Below are 17,335 nucleotides of genomic sequence, written 5' to 3'. Positions count from 1 at the left end.
ACCAAAGTGACAATTCTCTAGTCTGCCAAAAACGTTTCTCTGACAGGAGCTTGGAATCTAAGTGCCTGGCACTCAGCCGGGGGCCAGTGGCCACCTGCATCCCCAAGCAAGAACTGAGGTTTTCGGGAATCTTGGTGACACTATCACCTGGGTGGCAAATACTGGAATGAAGCTAACAGTTGGCCTGATCCCCGTCCAAAGCCCAGCTCCAAACAGAGAAGATCTGGATTGATGAGGTTTTATAAACTTTGTCCACTGGACTCAGGGCTCTAACAGCTGTTAAGCTGGTGAATGACTTACACACTGCACTGGCATTTTCTTTGGCTCCCAGAGAGCTCCAGAACGAAAGCCAAGCTTGCTGTACTTGTACTTCTGACAGATGGGCAGAGGCTGGGGGCTTAGCAACCAGGACAAATAGCACCAAACAGCTGTACCTGGAATAACCCAACAGCAGCAGAGACACTGCAAGATGCCACAGCCTTTCCCAGCTGGCAAGGCCGTATGGAGGGGCAGGTGCTGGCCGCTGCCTGGAGATTAACCGAGTTATCAGACCTGGGGACTGAGACGTGCTGCATACCCTCTAAAAGGGAACCAGGCCAGGGGAAAAGCCACCCGCCACCAAGGCTGAGGGAAGCAGCGACAAGGCAAGATATGTTTCTACAGGAGTCCCTGGCTGCTCCCTCACGTGACCAATGAGAGCCTGCCAGCCTTAGAGCCACCGCAGAAACTCGCCAAGGCCTCCTTGCCTGGCAGTGTGAACTTATTCCAGCCTCCCCTCAGCACTGCTTGGAAGGGCACCCAAGACTCGGGGTGGGAGGAAGCACTGCTTCCTTACTTGTTTTGCAGGCCCCAGAAAACCCTAGAACAGCTCTGGGGATCCCTTCACCATTTATTCCTACTATCAGCAGAAGCAGGAGCAGCAGCATCCTTTCACTCGTGGTCTTTCATGGGCCAGGCTCTAGCCAGGTGCTCGACTCACATACGTCAAGCCTCCCACCCCCAACAACCCTGCACGGGGCTGTTATCTTAGACTCAGAGAGCAAGAGGGCCTTGTCCAAGGTCCCTTCGCTAGGAAGACAGATGGGGATTTGGACACAGGCCTGTTTGACGTCAGGGCCCCTTGGCTAAAGTTCTTCAATCTTATTACACTTCCCTCTCCTTATCTGGAAAGTGGAGAGAACAACAGTAACTATTTCAGAGGGTTGTTGTCGTAAGGAAATGACAATACACAGAGAGCCAAATTTCAATAGCTGCTGGCACACAAGAAAGGGTCGATAAATAGGTATTATCAGCCTTATTATTATTGACATTGTGACTCTGTAAAGTCTCCCAAGATATAATAGGGAAACAAAAAGAAACAGCAACATATATTTGAATCTTCCCCCAAGCGGGCTCTCTTTCACATTATTCACAGACACTCTCAGATGCTACTTGTGTACACAGTTCCACTTCCGGCAGGTGAGCTTTTAAGAACCCTTGTGGCCATACTCACATTCTACCATGGGGGACTCTATTTTGCTGAATGGGATGCATTGGCCTGTTCCCCCTGAGCTGCAGTTTCTCTTTGGGCGATTTCAACAACTTGGAACTTAATGAGGATGCGCTTAGAACACCTCCGCTGGAAGAACGGCTGCTTCCACTTCCACTGCCTCCTTTGCTTTTGGACAGAGAAGGGAAGAAGGAGAATACTGAATTGGGAGGAACGGCCAAAGAAGGCTTGTTGGATGAGCTATGTCTTCTTTCTGAAAAGAAAAACAAAAGCGAGAGAGAAAAAAAGACACAGTGTTTCAGGCAAGTCTCCAATAGAACCCAGGAAGAGTCCCCTCAAATCAACACATTTAAGTTCAAACGTGTCACTACGTGAAAATAAATTAAAATCGGCAGCTTTCAGAAATGGCTTATCTATGCCCCACAGCCTTATTCTGGATTCTAGGAACTGGTCCTTCTGCTTAGGAAACGTCTCAGCATAAAGAGGTTTATCATACATAGATAACCATTAGGAAATTAAACAGCCATTCTAAACCTGAGAATTTTGGGTTCAGCATTTTAGAAATGAACCTCACTGACTCCAACTTGCAGCCAGAGGGGGGAAAATTATTCATTCATCTGCAGAGCCCTGCTAATTGGCAGTGCACACAGCACAGAATCCCTTCTTCCTTTCTAGCATAGTACCTCTCCAATTTTCAAAATAGCAAAATGTTAAGAAACAAGTTGTACCTTCATTTTTTTTTTGTCACTACCCACCAACATATGACACCAAGTAAGAATGTTTCTAGGGTTATCTTATCGCTCCTTAAGAATCTGTGCTGAAATTTTCCAGTGAATCACTTTACTCCCCCCACCTCCCTTTTTAAAAATAATCTCACTCGACTACAGATGGCACAGCTCTGGTTCACACCACTAAGATGCCAAAGGCGCAAGACAAAAATACTGCAAATAGCTGTTCTTGTTTTTTAAACCAGGAAGTATTTCGTGGTTAAGTACAGACTACACAGGTTTAATTGAAAGTAAATCTATCCACTAGAGAATCAGGTTTTCTCAAAGTAAGGCAATCCATACATACTAAATAAATTGAGAGCTGGTGAAGAATGTTACTATCCAGAAACAAATTATTTAGTAACTTCATCTGCTTAAGTACCTTATGTTGGTAGCTTAGTAGCTGCCTTCAGTTAAACTTTTCATTTTAAATGACACATTTGCTTAACTCTAAATTTTAAAATGTATATGAGCCAACAATTATTTATCACGATACAGAAGCTATATGAGTATTTTAAAAATTAAGCATGTTAGAAACAATGTGGCTATAATCATCATGTAAATGCTTTATTTCCAAAGTTCTTTTTAGTCCATTCCCGAGATTCTGTGAAGCTGTGATGACTTATTCCTAGAAGGACATTAGCTCAATGATGCTTTATGAGGTACTTAAGAGCCTACTCTCCACCAGGACAAAATTATTATGCTATCTACAGGCAGAATTCAAATTCTCCAACTAGACCACACAAAGGCTATGACCAAGTTAGGAAGACTAAATTGATAGTTATTTATAAGTGCCCCAGATATCAAAGTTATGTGTAGGAAGTGAAAGTTAAAATAACCTAAGTTTAAGTATTTTCCAAATTTGGCATCTGAGGTTTTCTTTAAAAAAAAAAAAATTAGTTTCCTTCTCTTTTGTAATCTCAAAACACTCTGAATATACTTTCAAGCAGCAGCATTTGTCAGCAAGGACAGCCAAAATCTGTTTCCAGTTCTGCTAGCTCCTTTGGGCGGCAGAGCTTCCTGTCTCAGTCATCCACCCCTGTGCCACATGGCACAGAGTAGACCCTCAGTTAACATCTGCCCAACCGGCATAGCTCTTCTTGGGAAGAGGAGTGACTTTCAAATGGTCAGACACCGGAGGTTCTCAACCTTGGCTACATATGGGCATAACCTAATGAGTTTTAAAAATACTAATGTGCAAGTTCCACCTTCAGAGATTCTGATTTAACCGGTTTGGGGTGTGGCCTGGCTATCCAGACCCTTACAGGCTCCTCTGTGAGATTCTAAAGTGCAGCCAGTGTTGAGAGCCTGCCTTAGACTAGGCTAATACCTCAAGAACCATTCACCACAGCTAAGTTCACAGCTGCACATCACTGAGAACACTGCCCAGCACGTGGCACTGTATTTCAGGGTGTGTTAACTAAGGCTCACTGCTACTACTAATCCTCAACTAGTGTTTTCCAAAATTCCATCAACTGCAAACTATTTTCATCAACCTTACCGAAGGCACATAAGATACTACTCAACACTTTGATTTAAATGATCAACTCTACTGTTTCTTCCTCCTCCTCCTTAATCTAATATTCTCCAGTCTCTTGTGGGGGTATCACTGGTATTTTGGACACAACAATTTTTGTACAGGATTTCAGAATGGTTAGAATTCCTGTCCCACAGAGCTTAGTCACAGTAAGCAGTGCCACTCTACCAGGGGTAATCTGAAACTACCCCGCAATCTTTTTTTTTTTTTTTTACAATAGTTGATTTATAATGTTCCACCCAACCTCCACTGCGAAGTGACCCAGCCATACAAACACACTCCCCACTTCCCACATTATCCTCCATCATGTTCCATCACAAGCAATTGGACACAGTTCCCCACACTACACATTAGATGGCCCAATGTAAAGCAGGGACCACTCTCAGCTGGGAGACATTTTTCCAAAACAATATGTTTGAAAAGTGTATAAATATGTATTTTTGATATACATTAAAATAATTAAATATTAAAATATTCAACCGTATTCATCCACAAAAATCATCTCATATATACCCCCAGTGGCAGCGTACCAAAGGAATAATACCATGTCTGTGATACAAAGAGGGGGGGAAAAAATTCCAACCAGAACTTCTACTGCTAGGCAATACACTCCTTCTACTATTCTTGGGGTATCAGAATTCTTAAGCAAGTGTCTCAGAATGAAAGTGATGTATTTTTTCTTACATAAATGAGATAAATAAAATTTTTAATTTAATTACAGTCAGTTCTGCTACAATGCTTGTTTTGAAAATGAAAGCTTATTCTGAAACTACTCATCTACCAAGGAACAATTTGAGGATAATGAAATTTTTCATTTGCTTTTGCATGATTCCAGCTGTAAGAAGCTCTAGTTAAGTAGCAGAAAACACCACCCTGGCTGAACTGAGCCAGGCGAGAATAAACAAAATCCAACCCCTCAGTCTGCATCCCCCACCTGCCCCAAACATACACTATCCGGCTCAGTTCACCACGGATGTTAGGAGCCACCCATCCACAAGCGCCGTGACTAACTTTCCTGCATGTCAGATAACCTTCCTTCCACCATTTCACAACTGATCGCAAACTGAGACCCTTTCAACACCTAACTCCAGAAGCAAATGTCAGGTTGTTTCAAGGAAAAGTGTCATGTGAGAATTATTTATGTATTTTTAACCATTTAATACACATAAAACTGTTCTACTATTTTTGTTAGGTTTCTTTTTTCTGTGTGTCACTGATGAAGTTTTGATTATTGTGTCCATAACCCCATTTTTTCAATGAGTGTCACATGGTTTTTACTGCACAATTACGCCGCCTAGTGCAGTAATTTTTTAGGAATGCGTGTTGTGTTATAGCAGAACTGGCTCCAACTTCAAGCTTGTCCCCTCGATTTTCTAGTCCCACCATACATAGTCCACCCTCCCTGTCTTCAGTTAATGCTTTCTTTTTCCCCTTGTCTAGTAACTTTTGATGCAGGATTTCACACTAGAAAATCAAGAATTCAAAGCTTTCTAACATTAAAGGTCAGCTGATGTATCAATAACACTTCAAAAAAGTTGTATTTTCTACTACAACAATAAAAGCTATTTAACTAAGAATGGCAATCTCTCATGTGAGTTTCTTTCATTGACTAAAACTTGAAACAGACTGTGTGTGTGTGTGTGTAACTGAGGTTCTGGCTGAAAACTGCCAGCTCAAATCTTTGTCATGTTGCTGAATTAAGTTGTTCCTTCACATCATGGTCTGGTGACTTATTCTCTGGAAAGGGCGGCATCTGGCTTTCCCTTCACAAGAAAGCAAAGAGGAAAAACAAAATTTAATTATAGTTCAGTTGGACTCTTCCCCAACCTTTCACGTTAGGTCCTTGTTTTTTTTTTTTTTTTTTTTTTTAAGATTTTAAACTGGCCTTCCAGCTTTAAAAAAAGTGTTTGTTTCTAGATCAAAAGAGAAATGGGCAAGTTATGGGTAGGGCTAGGGACCTTATATTAAGTGGACAAACTGGTGGCCAGATGCTAAGCATAACTGCAATGTGGTTTGGTGAGGAGTCCAAGTTGAGTTTTCAAAGCACTCCTCTCTCCAGGGTCTGGCACCAGCCCGGAGAAAGCACACTCTGTCCCTGAATGAGGAGGGCACTGTGAATGGCTCCAGCAAGAGGGCGAGATAGGCAGACCAACAGACAGATCAACACAGATACAGCAAGAGACAGAGCAGAGATAGGAAGACAGACATGGGTGAGTGTGTGGTGTGTGTGTGTGGTGGTGGGGCAGAGGGTGACCAGGCAGACAAAGAGATATGGAGAAAGAGACAGAGGGAAAAAGAAAGAGACCAAGACATGGCTACATCAGTCTTTCTTTCCCTTGTGGCTTGAACATGTGACATCTCTGCAGGCAAGGGTAAGATATTGGGGTGGGCAGGGGAGAAGACAGTTTTAAGTCTTCCAAAATAGAAATCAACCAGGAATGCTGAGCTCATGATTCTGAATTCATGCTTAAGTTTTAAAACATATATATGAAAGTGATGACACCTAGGTACCAACGAAAAAGGAGTTCAAAGCAAATAATTAGATCTTTTAAAGTCATATATACTGCTTTGAAAAAAACTAAACCTAACCTTTAACGTACAAATGTCAAAGTTGGGACAGGAGTCAAAGCACATTGTGACTGTAACTTCAAATCGTTCATGCCTGAGAAACCTCTAAAAAAATATTTGCCAATTTTTTTAAAAGTGTATATCTCTGGGACTGTACTTCTACTGTTGAAAAACTTTTGCATATTATCTAATTTTTCTACAACAAATACAGTGTACCTGATTATCATATACATACTTTTAAAAAAGAGAGCTCATTTGGCGTTCTGGCCTCAATTTCACATGTGCCAAAATAAAGTAGGAACTATTATTACTCATGAGCATAGGATCAATTTGTCCCACTTTCAATGCGCATCATGCAAGAGCAGGCAGAGTAGCTAACAGCTCAGAGAACCTCAACATGACTATTTTTACTTAGGGCCCTCTTCTGGTATCTTATTAAACCTTTTGCTAATCTTTTATCATCTGAATAACTGACTGATGGAAAGTCTCACTTTAAACAACAAAAGCAGTGGCTACTACTGATTATCCAGCAGAGATCACACAGCAGACACCATGCTTTGAAATTTACAGGTATTATCACACTGAGTCCTAACCACCTTTCTACAGAGCAGATATTGTCATGATCCCCACTTTCCAGATGAGAAAGCCAAGGCTTTAAAGGACTCAAGTCACCTGGCTGCTCAATGGCATCCAGTTAATGAAGAGGCAGGATCAGGATATAATCCCACGCAGGCTGACTCTAGTGCCCAGGCTGGTCCATGTTACAGCCCAACTGCCCTCAAGTGACATTACTAGCAGGAGACATACCTGGTCCAAAGGCAGGCAGATGGGAGGGGTAAAGATGGGGGTTAGGGCATATATTGTCTTTCCAAGTGCTCAGCAAATGCAGGCTATTAGCACAAAGGGATGCACAGTTACAACACACCACAAATTCAAGACAGATTGGTGGTAAACTTGGGGTAGGGATCTAGAATCTGTTTAAGGGAAATCCAAGTTGTTGTGGATTTAATCTTTCTATTTTAGAAGTTGCTCTCCTAAAGATTAGTTATGGCTGTCAGCCAGTGTAGCATTTGTTTTTTTTTTTTCCTAAGGGAAGCATGAAAGATGGTTTGAAGACTGAAGTTTTGTCAAAAAGTGCTGTCCTGGTTCGGGTAAAAAGAATCACTTACAAAGTCCCCAGATGGATACACTCTAGAAGAACCCATGAGGAGGAGCAGAAAATACCTATTCTGTAGGATTAGGCTGGTCCCCATGGATAAACACCGTTAAGGCATGCTTCTAGGTCCTCTGGGATCCTGGTCACCTTCCCAGCAGAGGCTGTTGGGCACAGTCTAGATTAACTAACCAACGTGAATAGAATCCAAAGTAAAACAAAAATACTTTTTTAAATAGATCACTTGAAAGGTGAGACATGTGGAATCAGGGACATTTGGGTTCAAATCCTTGCTCTGCCACTTACTAGCTGGTGACCCTGGGCAAAGACCCAACTCCATCTACTTTGGCAGCCCAGCCTTAGCTTGCAGGGCTGTGGGAATTAAATGACAGAATTGTAAAGCCTGCAGCCCAGGGCTGAGTGTGGACCAGGAACTGGCAACTCCATAGGGAGTAAGACAAGGCCCCTGTTAGTTCAGGTGATGCCTGTTATAGACTCAAGTGAGAAAGGCCTGCTGATTATCCAAGCAGTCAGAAATCACTGAAGGAAAAAATCCATTTTACTCTAGTTCATATATCAGTTCAGGAAGATGGTAAGCTCTTCTCAGCCAAGAGCTCAGGAGAATAAATTTACAATTCATCAAAAATACACAAATTCGCACACCAACCAAAAAAGACGCTCATAAGTAAAGTTAGCTCATTTTCCTGACAGAACTGAGCCACCAAATCACTTAGGAAGAACTTTAGGTAAAAAGGAAGAAAGTGAAGATCAAGTTTAGATCCAAAGGTGGCAATTTTATGCAGATTATCAAAGCAATGATTCCTAATACTCACAAATTTCTCTTTAGATAATACAGTTTTGGATGGATTTGGTCAGGTAAGGCTAAACAGAGTGCATACTCTGTTAAAAAAAAAGCCTAATGAGAAATACCAACCTAGAATGCACGATTTCATGGGGTCTCTAACTGCCCCTTCCACTAATGCTCTACAACTGTTCCCATTTAAAACAAGGATTTTTAATAATCAAACTTACACATGGCTATAAAATGTAAAACACAGGTAAACATATACAGAATCTTTGGTCAGGCATAACAAGTAATAATTACATACATTAAATGCTCAGTTTAGAAAACAGTGGATCATTTATTGGGCAGCCCCTTCACAAAATTGTTTATTTTGACATTGGGGTTGAAAATAACTGCAGTGTGCTATTACACAGCTCCCAGTTAACCCAAATAACCATCATACTTCAGTTTCAAGCCACCAAACACAACTCATAAGTGGTCAAACTGGCATCATCTGTCTTTCCAAAGGTTTATGACCCCACCTATGACACATCTAAGATTGGGACCTGAGGCAGACAATATATGTATAAAGATTACATATTTATGTGTATATATACATATATATGTGGTGTATATATGTGTATGTATACACACACATACACCTATACACTAACACATATACAAACATTTTTATATACATATACATTTTTTAAAAGCTTAGAACTTCTTATCTAATTTTCTCCACATCAGTGTTTTCCCTAGACTTTTGAGATTCAAAACTGAATCACATTCCAGATATTTCATCATCATCTACACATTATCTAAACTATTAATCTATTTTTCAAAATTCGGTGGCTGACCAGGTATACTCAATTTAACAGTATCCTGGGAGTTCCTGTCGTGGCTCAGTGGTTAACGAATCCGACTAGAAACCATGAGACTGCAGGTTCGATCCCTGGCCTTGCTCAGTGGGTTAAGGATCTGGCATTGCCATGAGCTGTGGTGTAGCTTGCAGATGAAGCTCAGATCCCACATTGCTGTGGCTCTGGTGTAGGCTGGCAGCTACAGCTCCAATTAGATGCCTAGCTTGGGAATCCCTATATGCCGAGGAAGCGGCCCTAGAAAAGGTAAAAAGAAAAAAAACAAGCAAACAGTATCCTAAGCAACATCTGTGAAACCATGACTTTGGGTTTGACATTATCTTTACCCTAGTAACTTAAAAAAAAAAAAAAAAGAAAGAAAAAAAACTTGGCACACTTTAAAGTCACACCACAGACATAAAGCATTTATTAATGTTCACTCACTACTTTCACTGTCAACTTCTCCCTGTAAATGTTCTTTTCTAGAAGCACTCTCGTGCATCTGACTAGCAAAGATGGTCTAACTCCACTCCTTGTCACACATTCTTTTTTAATCCTAAATCTGCTTTTTCTTTGATCCAATTTCTGGAGGGTCCCCAGGGACTGGAATGGACTACTCCAGAGTGAGCCAGGCATAGTCTAAACAGGAAGCAAATTGGTGAGACTGTCTCTGGAAGGTTCAAATCTCAAGTTGGGGAATCCAGGGCTGACCTCTGACACATTGTGCCTCAAAGGACAATTAGCCAAAAGTGGCGCCAGGAGGCAGCCTCAGAGGATGCTTAGGTGGGTTACAAATGACACTGGAAAACAGCAAGGAAGAAAAGTCTTCACCACAAAGCCCTCGGCATCATTTCCACTAGAGAGATTTAACTGAAAAGGATGATTTCAACACTGGCTGCCCTAACAAATTAGTCTCCAACTGCGACTTCAGCCAAATGCATTTCTCCTCCCCCTGATGCAGAGGTGCTTTTAAATTAAAACATAAGGGGTAAGTGCAGAAAAGAGAGTCATTTACAGCACTTGGGCCACTTGAAACAACTTTTCGCCAAGGTCTATAATCAAATTATCAAGCTCTTGAAGTCAGTGCTTTATGACGGAAATAAAAGCCCTGCTAAAGTATCCCAGGTCTCTTGGCATTTCCAGGTCTCTGGGCAGGGCGGCACTGCAGCATCCCCATTCACACTGGCTGATGAAAGAGAACAGATCACAAAGGGCAGACTACAAGGGAGAGCGACTCAGACTCCAGTGGGGGAAGGGACAGGCGTGAATAGATTGTAAATAATGTTGCTAAGAAAGGAGCACAAATATGGCAACCTCAAATAATCCTCTTGCCAGGAATTCTTCCCATGGGGACTGTTCTTTCTAAACTCTGCTTTCAAGTATGTGAGAAATATGAAAAACGTATTGAATATCTGGGGGCAGTCCTCCCCTGACCATCTTAACTGGTAGCTTGGGGAAAACATTTTCTAAAAAATGGCTTTTAAAAACTCCAAATAGTTTATTAAAGGAGATGGAATGATAAAGAAAAAGAGGGGATACTAAACAGTATAGCAACTGATCACCTCAGTTGGGAGAATACTATCATTTCTTCAAAATTGTTGTCATAAGCTATCTTGTTTAAGGAAAAGGAATGGTCTGAATAACCAGTTCATTTCCTTAAAGGGGCCCCTTCCTATGCTCCCGTTCAAGGTGTAGACTTTGAACTGATGGTTATCATCATGATCTCAAACAGACACACACAGATGTTTTTAGCAAATGTACCGTTGGGGAGAAGGCTGTTGCAGCCTTAAGCAAAACACAGCCACCACACTGCTACTGTTGTGATCCAGCCTTACCATTCCTGACCAGGGCATACCATGCAATGGACGACATGCTGGCTGACACTTCCACTCTGCTAACAGGCATAAGCACCTCTCTCTGCTGTCCTCAGAACACCCAGTGTTACCCCTATGACACTGGCAGAAAGCAGCAAGCACTGATCCTGCCTGAAACAAACGTGCTCTCCTGCTCTGGGTGATACACAGCATTTCCCCCAAATCTGCTCCCCTGTCTCTCTTCCTTCCACCTATTGACCTGAAATGTTTGTATGTCTCAGGTTTCAACACGTGAGAAGAAACAAAGACCCAAAACCAAAAATCCACCAGTCTACAGCAACCTTTGGTTTAATCCTTTATCTGCTGGGGAAAAAGCACACTCAGTGATTTATCATTACAAGTTTGGGCAGCCCATTTGTTAACAGTATGTGCAGTTCCAGCATCAACATTCTCAGGCCTTATACAAGCACTTCCATCATTGTGTTTTTTGCTTGGGTCTGGGTCTCAGTTTTTTCCCTAATGAAAGATACAAGGCGATCATCAAAATGCCAAAAGAGAATTAAGAAAAAACAAGCTATGCCTGTCCACTCCAATTTTTTTTTTTTTTTTTTTTTTACACACAGACACACAGGGTAGGGGAGAGAGAATTAAGGGAACCCGACAGAACTCAATAGAGGAGTTCTCTTTGTTTTTGTTTTGTTCATTTGCTTTTTAAAATGAGTATCTCTGTGTAGGAATCCTCTCCAGGAGCACTGTCCTTGGAGGCCTAAAACCACACAGCAAGTCCAAGGTGCAACGGAATGACAGCACCATCTGCTGCAGAGTACGGCGTTGAGTCTATAATCAGTCACCCCGCACTCCTATTTCCCATTAGTTTTGTGGTCTTTATATTTCACTTTATTGGGGAGGGAGGGGGTGACAAGATCTTGAACCTGGGAATAACAAAAACCTCAAACTCCCAACACAGGCTTAAAAAAGCCTCCTCATTAAGTGCTCCGTTAAAAAGGAATGGTTGATTCATGACTGAACAATGCCAATGTTTTCAATGAGTTTGCAGCACGTGTTTATTCTTTCTGAAGACAGAAAACAGCATCTGCCCCACCTACAGGCTGGGGCTGTCCACTAATCAACACCAAACTCGATATTCAAAAATGAAACCAGAATCAGCAACACTAAAACTGCCTGACAAGAAATAAGAGTTTCGAGAAAAATCAATTTCAGGGAATTAACAGCAATCTGAACCAAGGTTTATAAATCTGTATTTAAAGTCCTACAAACCGGTAGCTAAATTTCAACCTCGATTAAAACCATCGGTCAAGCACCGCATTATTGCAGAAGGCATGAAATGTGAATCCAGTGAAAACTAAAAAACTCAACTGTCACCGCACTTCCTGCCTGCAGCCGAGGCAGGAGAGAGTTAAGGTAACTTTGAGAACAGCCACTCAACCCGCCCAGGAAGAATCCGCTTAGCCGTACTGGCTACCTTAATAACACAACTGAAAAAAATAGTCTTTGGCAGTCAGTCAGTAATTAAATTTTTATACACTCAATTTAAGTTACTGAATGACTTCCCAGGGTTACTGTTTGTATTTTGAAGTTTTTCTTCCCCTTGACCCAGGGCTCTGCTTGCAACTTTACTGTGGATTTGAAGTATCTGACAAAACAGTTTTCAAATACATTCTACAGGAAACACTGTGAACTGCCCGTCATGAAACCTCGCTTACCACAAGTGAGATAAAAAACGAACAGTTCAAGCGTGCTACAACGTCCCTCCATTTTTAGACAGCTACGTAACCAATGCTCTCCCTGTTTTGAGATATGGGGAACTGTTGGGTGCAAACCTCAGCATTCTGTTGGAGTTAATAGCAAACTCCACTCCTGCCTGCATTTGACCTTTGGCCAGATCACTCAAATGACATTTCAGAATGGCTCCTGTGGACGGCTGGCAGCAGCTAATCCCTCTTGCTGCGATTACCCCTCTGATCCTAGCTCTGCAGAGCACACTCTCCTCACCACTTCAGCAGCGAGCTGGCCCGGCCTGCTGGCGGGGCAGGACGGGCGCCAGAAGGCAAGAGGCCTGCGCAAACTCTTCCCACCACTGTGGGTCTGGGTCACGTTCGCAAAGACCTAACCCACCTTCTGTAAGCTCCTCCAGAACTGGGCCCTGAGCCAAGCCCAGCCTCAGAAAACTGCCTCGGAAAACTTACCCAGTGAAGCTCTCAGCCCTTGTGCGGAGGAAGGGCTGTTCTGGAGAGGCTTCTTGTTACCTTCCATTCACATAATTTGGTTGTGCTTCATTGCACACTTGCTACTGCAGGCTTGCATCATGATTTGGGTCTGCCCACCAACTCCAAATATGCTCCGTGTTTGGTCTTATGTAACATTTGCTACTACTGTAAAAAGCACTTGAAATACAAAGGTCCTGGCAGATCAACAGAAAACAAGGGGTGGAGTCTAATTTCATCTAATATGGTCATACAAGGCGTCCTGGCTGGTGTAAATTAATCCTTCTCTTTGAAAGGCAGCTGGCCAAAACTGAGGAAGATGGAATTTACAAGTTTAACCTGCTAAAATGTGAATTACACTCTGATTTATCTAAGTAACTTTAAACTGACACCTACTACCAGGTATGTTAGAAAATTTACACAATTCATTATACATCTACATTTTAAGCCTTGACGGACCTACAAGTTTTAATGTTACACATTTTTACAAATATCAGCAGTCTTTCTCCACATTCTATTTCCCTACTATCTATACTTTAAAAAATAGAAGTTTGGTATGCCTAAGCATAGTTTTCCTTCTTAAATCTAGTAAGAAAAATCTTAACCCATTTTTTGTGCATATGTGTAAAATGTATCTGCTTCCAGAAAAATATACACCTGACTATCCAGAGTTCAATCACTGGATGACTGCCTAAAGCTGGGGGCCTTTTACACTTTTAATCCAAAAACTTCTCTAAGTGGCTCTTTGTAAACAGCGTCTTCCCTGGTCTAGCTGTTTGCTTATCTCAGCGCTATTACACTCCCCGCACCACTACTCCCCTGTTGTGTCAATCGCCAAATCTTACTGTCAAATAGACATGGAAAAAAAGCAGCCAACTGATCTGAGTTTTATGATAATAAAGGCTGCACACATAAATAGACTCAGATGCCTGATAGTTCATAATGAACACTTTTAAATGTCAAAAGGAGGGGGGAAATTCCTCTGCAGAATACCATCACCCAACACAGAATATTTGGCAAAAAGTCATGAATTACATGTGTGGAAAAGATTTGGCCTGGAAGGGGTGGGAAAGAGTTGTGAGGCATAGGAAATGGCTTCTAGTAGACTAGATACAAATTCTAAATTTACTGTACAACAAAAGACTAGTAGCCACACTGTTTTATTTTCACAGCAAGCATTCATATCCTAACCATTGCTGTGATATTTCTATCCCGATGGTTTTCTGAAAACTGCCCCACTCCCATTATTTCCCATTCAAACAGTGTAAAACTGTGGTGGTCCTTAACTATCAGAAGAACACAAGGAAAGAGCCATGAGCGAGGCTTAGAAGCACAGGATGAGCAAATATTTCCAGAGATAATTAGCAAAAATAAGACATTTACCAAAGTGTTAGTTTCTTAAGCTAGCAGGAAAAAATTTCTATTGTTGTACTACCTGACTGCAACAAGTCTTAGCACTGTTCACTGCACCCACCCACCCACCCTGTCGCTCCCAAGGGGCAGCTAAGGAGTCCGGCACAAATGAACTGGGATAAGAGGACCTTTTCAGACTAAGCCTCAGACTAAGCCTCAGTTCTGCATTGCTGCACCCCTCAGACTGGACCCCAGACTCCTTGCTGGCCTCCCAGCACAAATGCTTGCCTTTCTAATGTTCCCTTTTGTAAATGGTGATGGTGCTAGTGGGGAAAACAATCCTCAGGAGAACCAGTCAACCCATGACAATTTGGGGAACAAGGTCTTTTTCTAATCCTGAGGAATTTCAGGGTGAATTTCAGCAAATGTTTTAAAATGCTACAAACACATGGCTATGTCTAATTTCATATATAAACCAGAAAGAAACAATCCAAATTAATTCTTAGGACCCACATTAAAAAAGTGATGAATGATACTGCAAACTAGAAAAAAAAAGTGATAAATGTGTGCAATAGGAATATACACAAATCCACAAAAACTGGGCATACAGGAGTTCCCATTGTGGCTCAGCAGGTTAAGAATCTGACTAATATCCATGAGGATGTGGGTTCAATCCCTGGCCCCGATCAGTGGGCTAAGGAACTGGCATTGCTGTGGTTGTGACATAGGCTGGCAGCTGTAACTCCAATTTGACCTAGCCCAGGAACTTCCACAGGCCATGGGTGTGGCCCTTAAAAGACCAAAAACAAAAACCAACCAAAAAAAAACTGGGCATATAAAGCTCAGACTGAACTTTTAAAAACCTCTCTTAATGCCCTCAGTAAAATGTTTAACCAAATACTGCCCTGTTCTGCTTGGAAAGCATTATTACTATTTTCTTCAAGCCATCTCCCAATATCCCATCCAAATGAAGTTTATATTGATACTGACTCTCTCACTGATGGCTCATATTTTGGGGTCTAGGTCTGGGGACATGGTCACATTTCTTTTTTCTTATGAAAAAACAAACAGACTACAGACTAAAAAAAGACTACAGACTAAAATACCATTTTAATAGAATAACATCCATGCCTCACAGACCAAAAATTATAGGTATTGGCTGTGGTGTGGATGGTGTGCACTCATCAATTTTACTCTGCGTGCACAAAGGGAGTCCTGAACTGACACAAATCTTTCTGTGAATTAGCCCGCTCACAGCAAACAAGCACACAGGCAGCAGCTAGGAGGGGCAGTGAGGGCTGGGGTTCGGCGCCACCTCAGCACTTTTAGCTGGGCAGCCTTGGGCGAGAGGCCTCTGGCCTCCCCTGAGAAGCACCAAGTCTGCCTCTTGGAGCAGGGCCCTGGTGAGGAGCACAGGCCATGACACATGTAACGCAGTGCCCAGTTTATCTCAAATGTTCAATACACTTCAGCCCTTACTTTTAGAAAGGAGGAGAAACTGGACAATGGGCACCACTTGACATAAAGAAAGAGTCAAAGAAAGACGGCAGTTTCTATTACAGAAATTACTGACGTCTCAACAAATCTTGGGATTTCCTAAATCCAATCCCGAGAAGCCAGCTGAGGTGTCACTTGGTTTTCTGCAGGGCAACAAACAAGCTGTTGGCAGCTGAGAGATCCTGTGTTCCTGTCACTGGTGGCAGCCAGTTCTCCAGTTTACAGGAGCACAACAAGCCTCCACTGACTCCACTTCACTGTCTCAGCAGGCCGGGCGAGTTATAATTGGCCTTAATTGGCACTTACAGGAGCTTTAACATTCCTTACCTGCTGCCAAGGAGCACTTGAAAGGGGGAGAAAATATTTTCAAACTAGGAAATACCAAGCAATTCATTCAGCTGTGGGCCTGCAAGCCTGCTATCCACAATCAGATTAGCTTCACCAAGAAACTCGGCGAGGTTATTACCCAGTGCTCATTAGGTGCTCCCACCAGATCAGGAGAGGTGGGAGATGACATGTAAATGGGGACGACTGACCTTGGAGGTAATGCAGCAGCAGCCTTCCTCTGCTGGACACTGTCTGATCTTTTGGGGACATGCTCCTTCAGGGCTTGGCCATACTTCGTGTGTGTGCCCCTTTTCAGCTGTTCAGATTGTTCAGAGGCAGGCAAATAAAGTATAACCTCACAGCCTGATTTACACAGGCTTCATATGAGCCACAGTCTGACCTCAGCCTAGTCATTATTTGATACACAAAGTGAACACTGTTAAAAGGTGACCAATCACCAATTTCAAGGATAATGAGATCAGAAATAAAACTGACAGTAGTTTTTCACTGGCCCTGTAATTAAATTCAATGGAAGCTGTCCTCTAGGAGGCAACGTATTTTGCAGAGAGGAATCTCAGCCTAAGAGAAGTAGATTTCTTCCCTAAAGTAAATTCCACAAATGGACATAAATCTCCCAGAAAAACTGCCTGAAACTGATTAAATGAATATTTTTAAAATTGTAACTCATTTCGAAAGATCTATTTGCCTCATATCATTATCACTTACACTCAGAAGATATGTGATAACGCGGGGAGTAAAAACATAAACGTTTGCACCTGTTTGAGAAATTGACGTCAAAGTCAACTTACGATTAATCACATTTGTGCACATGTATATAAAGCACTGTAAGAGGCTTTAGAAAAAAAGAAGTGGAAGTTTAGAAAAATAAATAATAAATACCTACTCCTGCTGGCCATACTTTCTTACATGGCTAGTAGAGATACAAAGTATTAATAGCCTT

The 17,335-nt window shown here is 42.0% G+C and overlaps 1 protein-coding gene across 5 annotated transcripts in view; it reads right to left on the bottom strand.

Annotated features, from left to right (window-relative positions):
* The window catches only part of ATXN7 (ataxin 7), a 138,322-nt gene that overhangs the window by 20,658 nt on the left and 100,329 nt on the right, over positions 1–17,335 (bottom strand). For 3 of the 5 annotated variants that reach the window (XM_047778496.1, XM_047778511.1, XM_047778504.1), the window contains one exon: positions 1,493–1,742. In XM_047778496.1, coding sequence (XP_047634452.1) covers positions 1,493–1,742 — 250 coding nt within the window. Of the gene's footprint in view, positions 1–1,492; positions 1,743–13,179; positions 13,624–17,335 lie in introns of those variants that run through there. The other 2 variants (XM_047778521.1, XM_047778529.1) reach the window with 1 other exon arrangement.

The sequence above is a fragment of the Phacochoerus africanus genome, chromosome 1, assembly GCF_016906955.1.
Source record: "Phacochoerus africanus isolate WHEZ1 chromosome 1, ROS_Pafr_v1, whole genome shotgun sequence".
Lineage (NCBI taxonomy): Eukaryota > Metazoa > Chordata > Mammalia > Artiodactyla > Suidae > Phacochoerus > Phacochoerus africanus.
The sequence above is the reverse complement of the archived record's forward strand: the minus strand, read 5'-3'. Positions and strand labels throughout refer to the sequence as shown.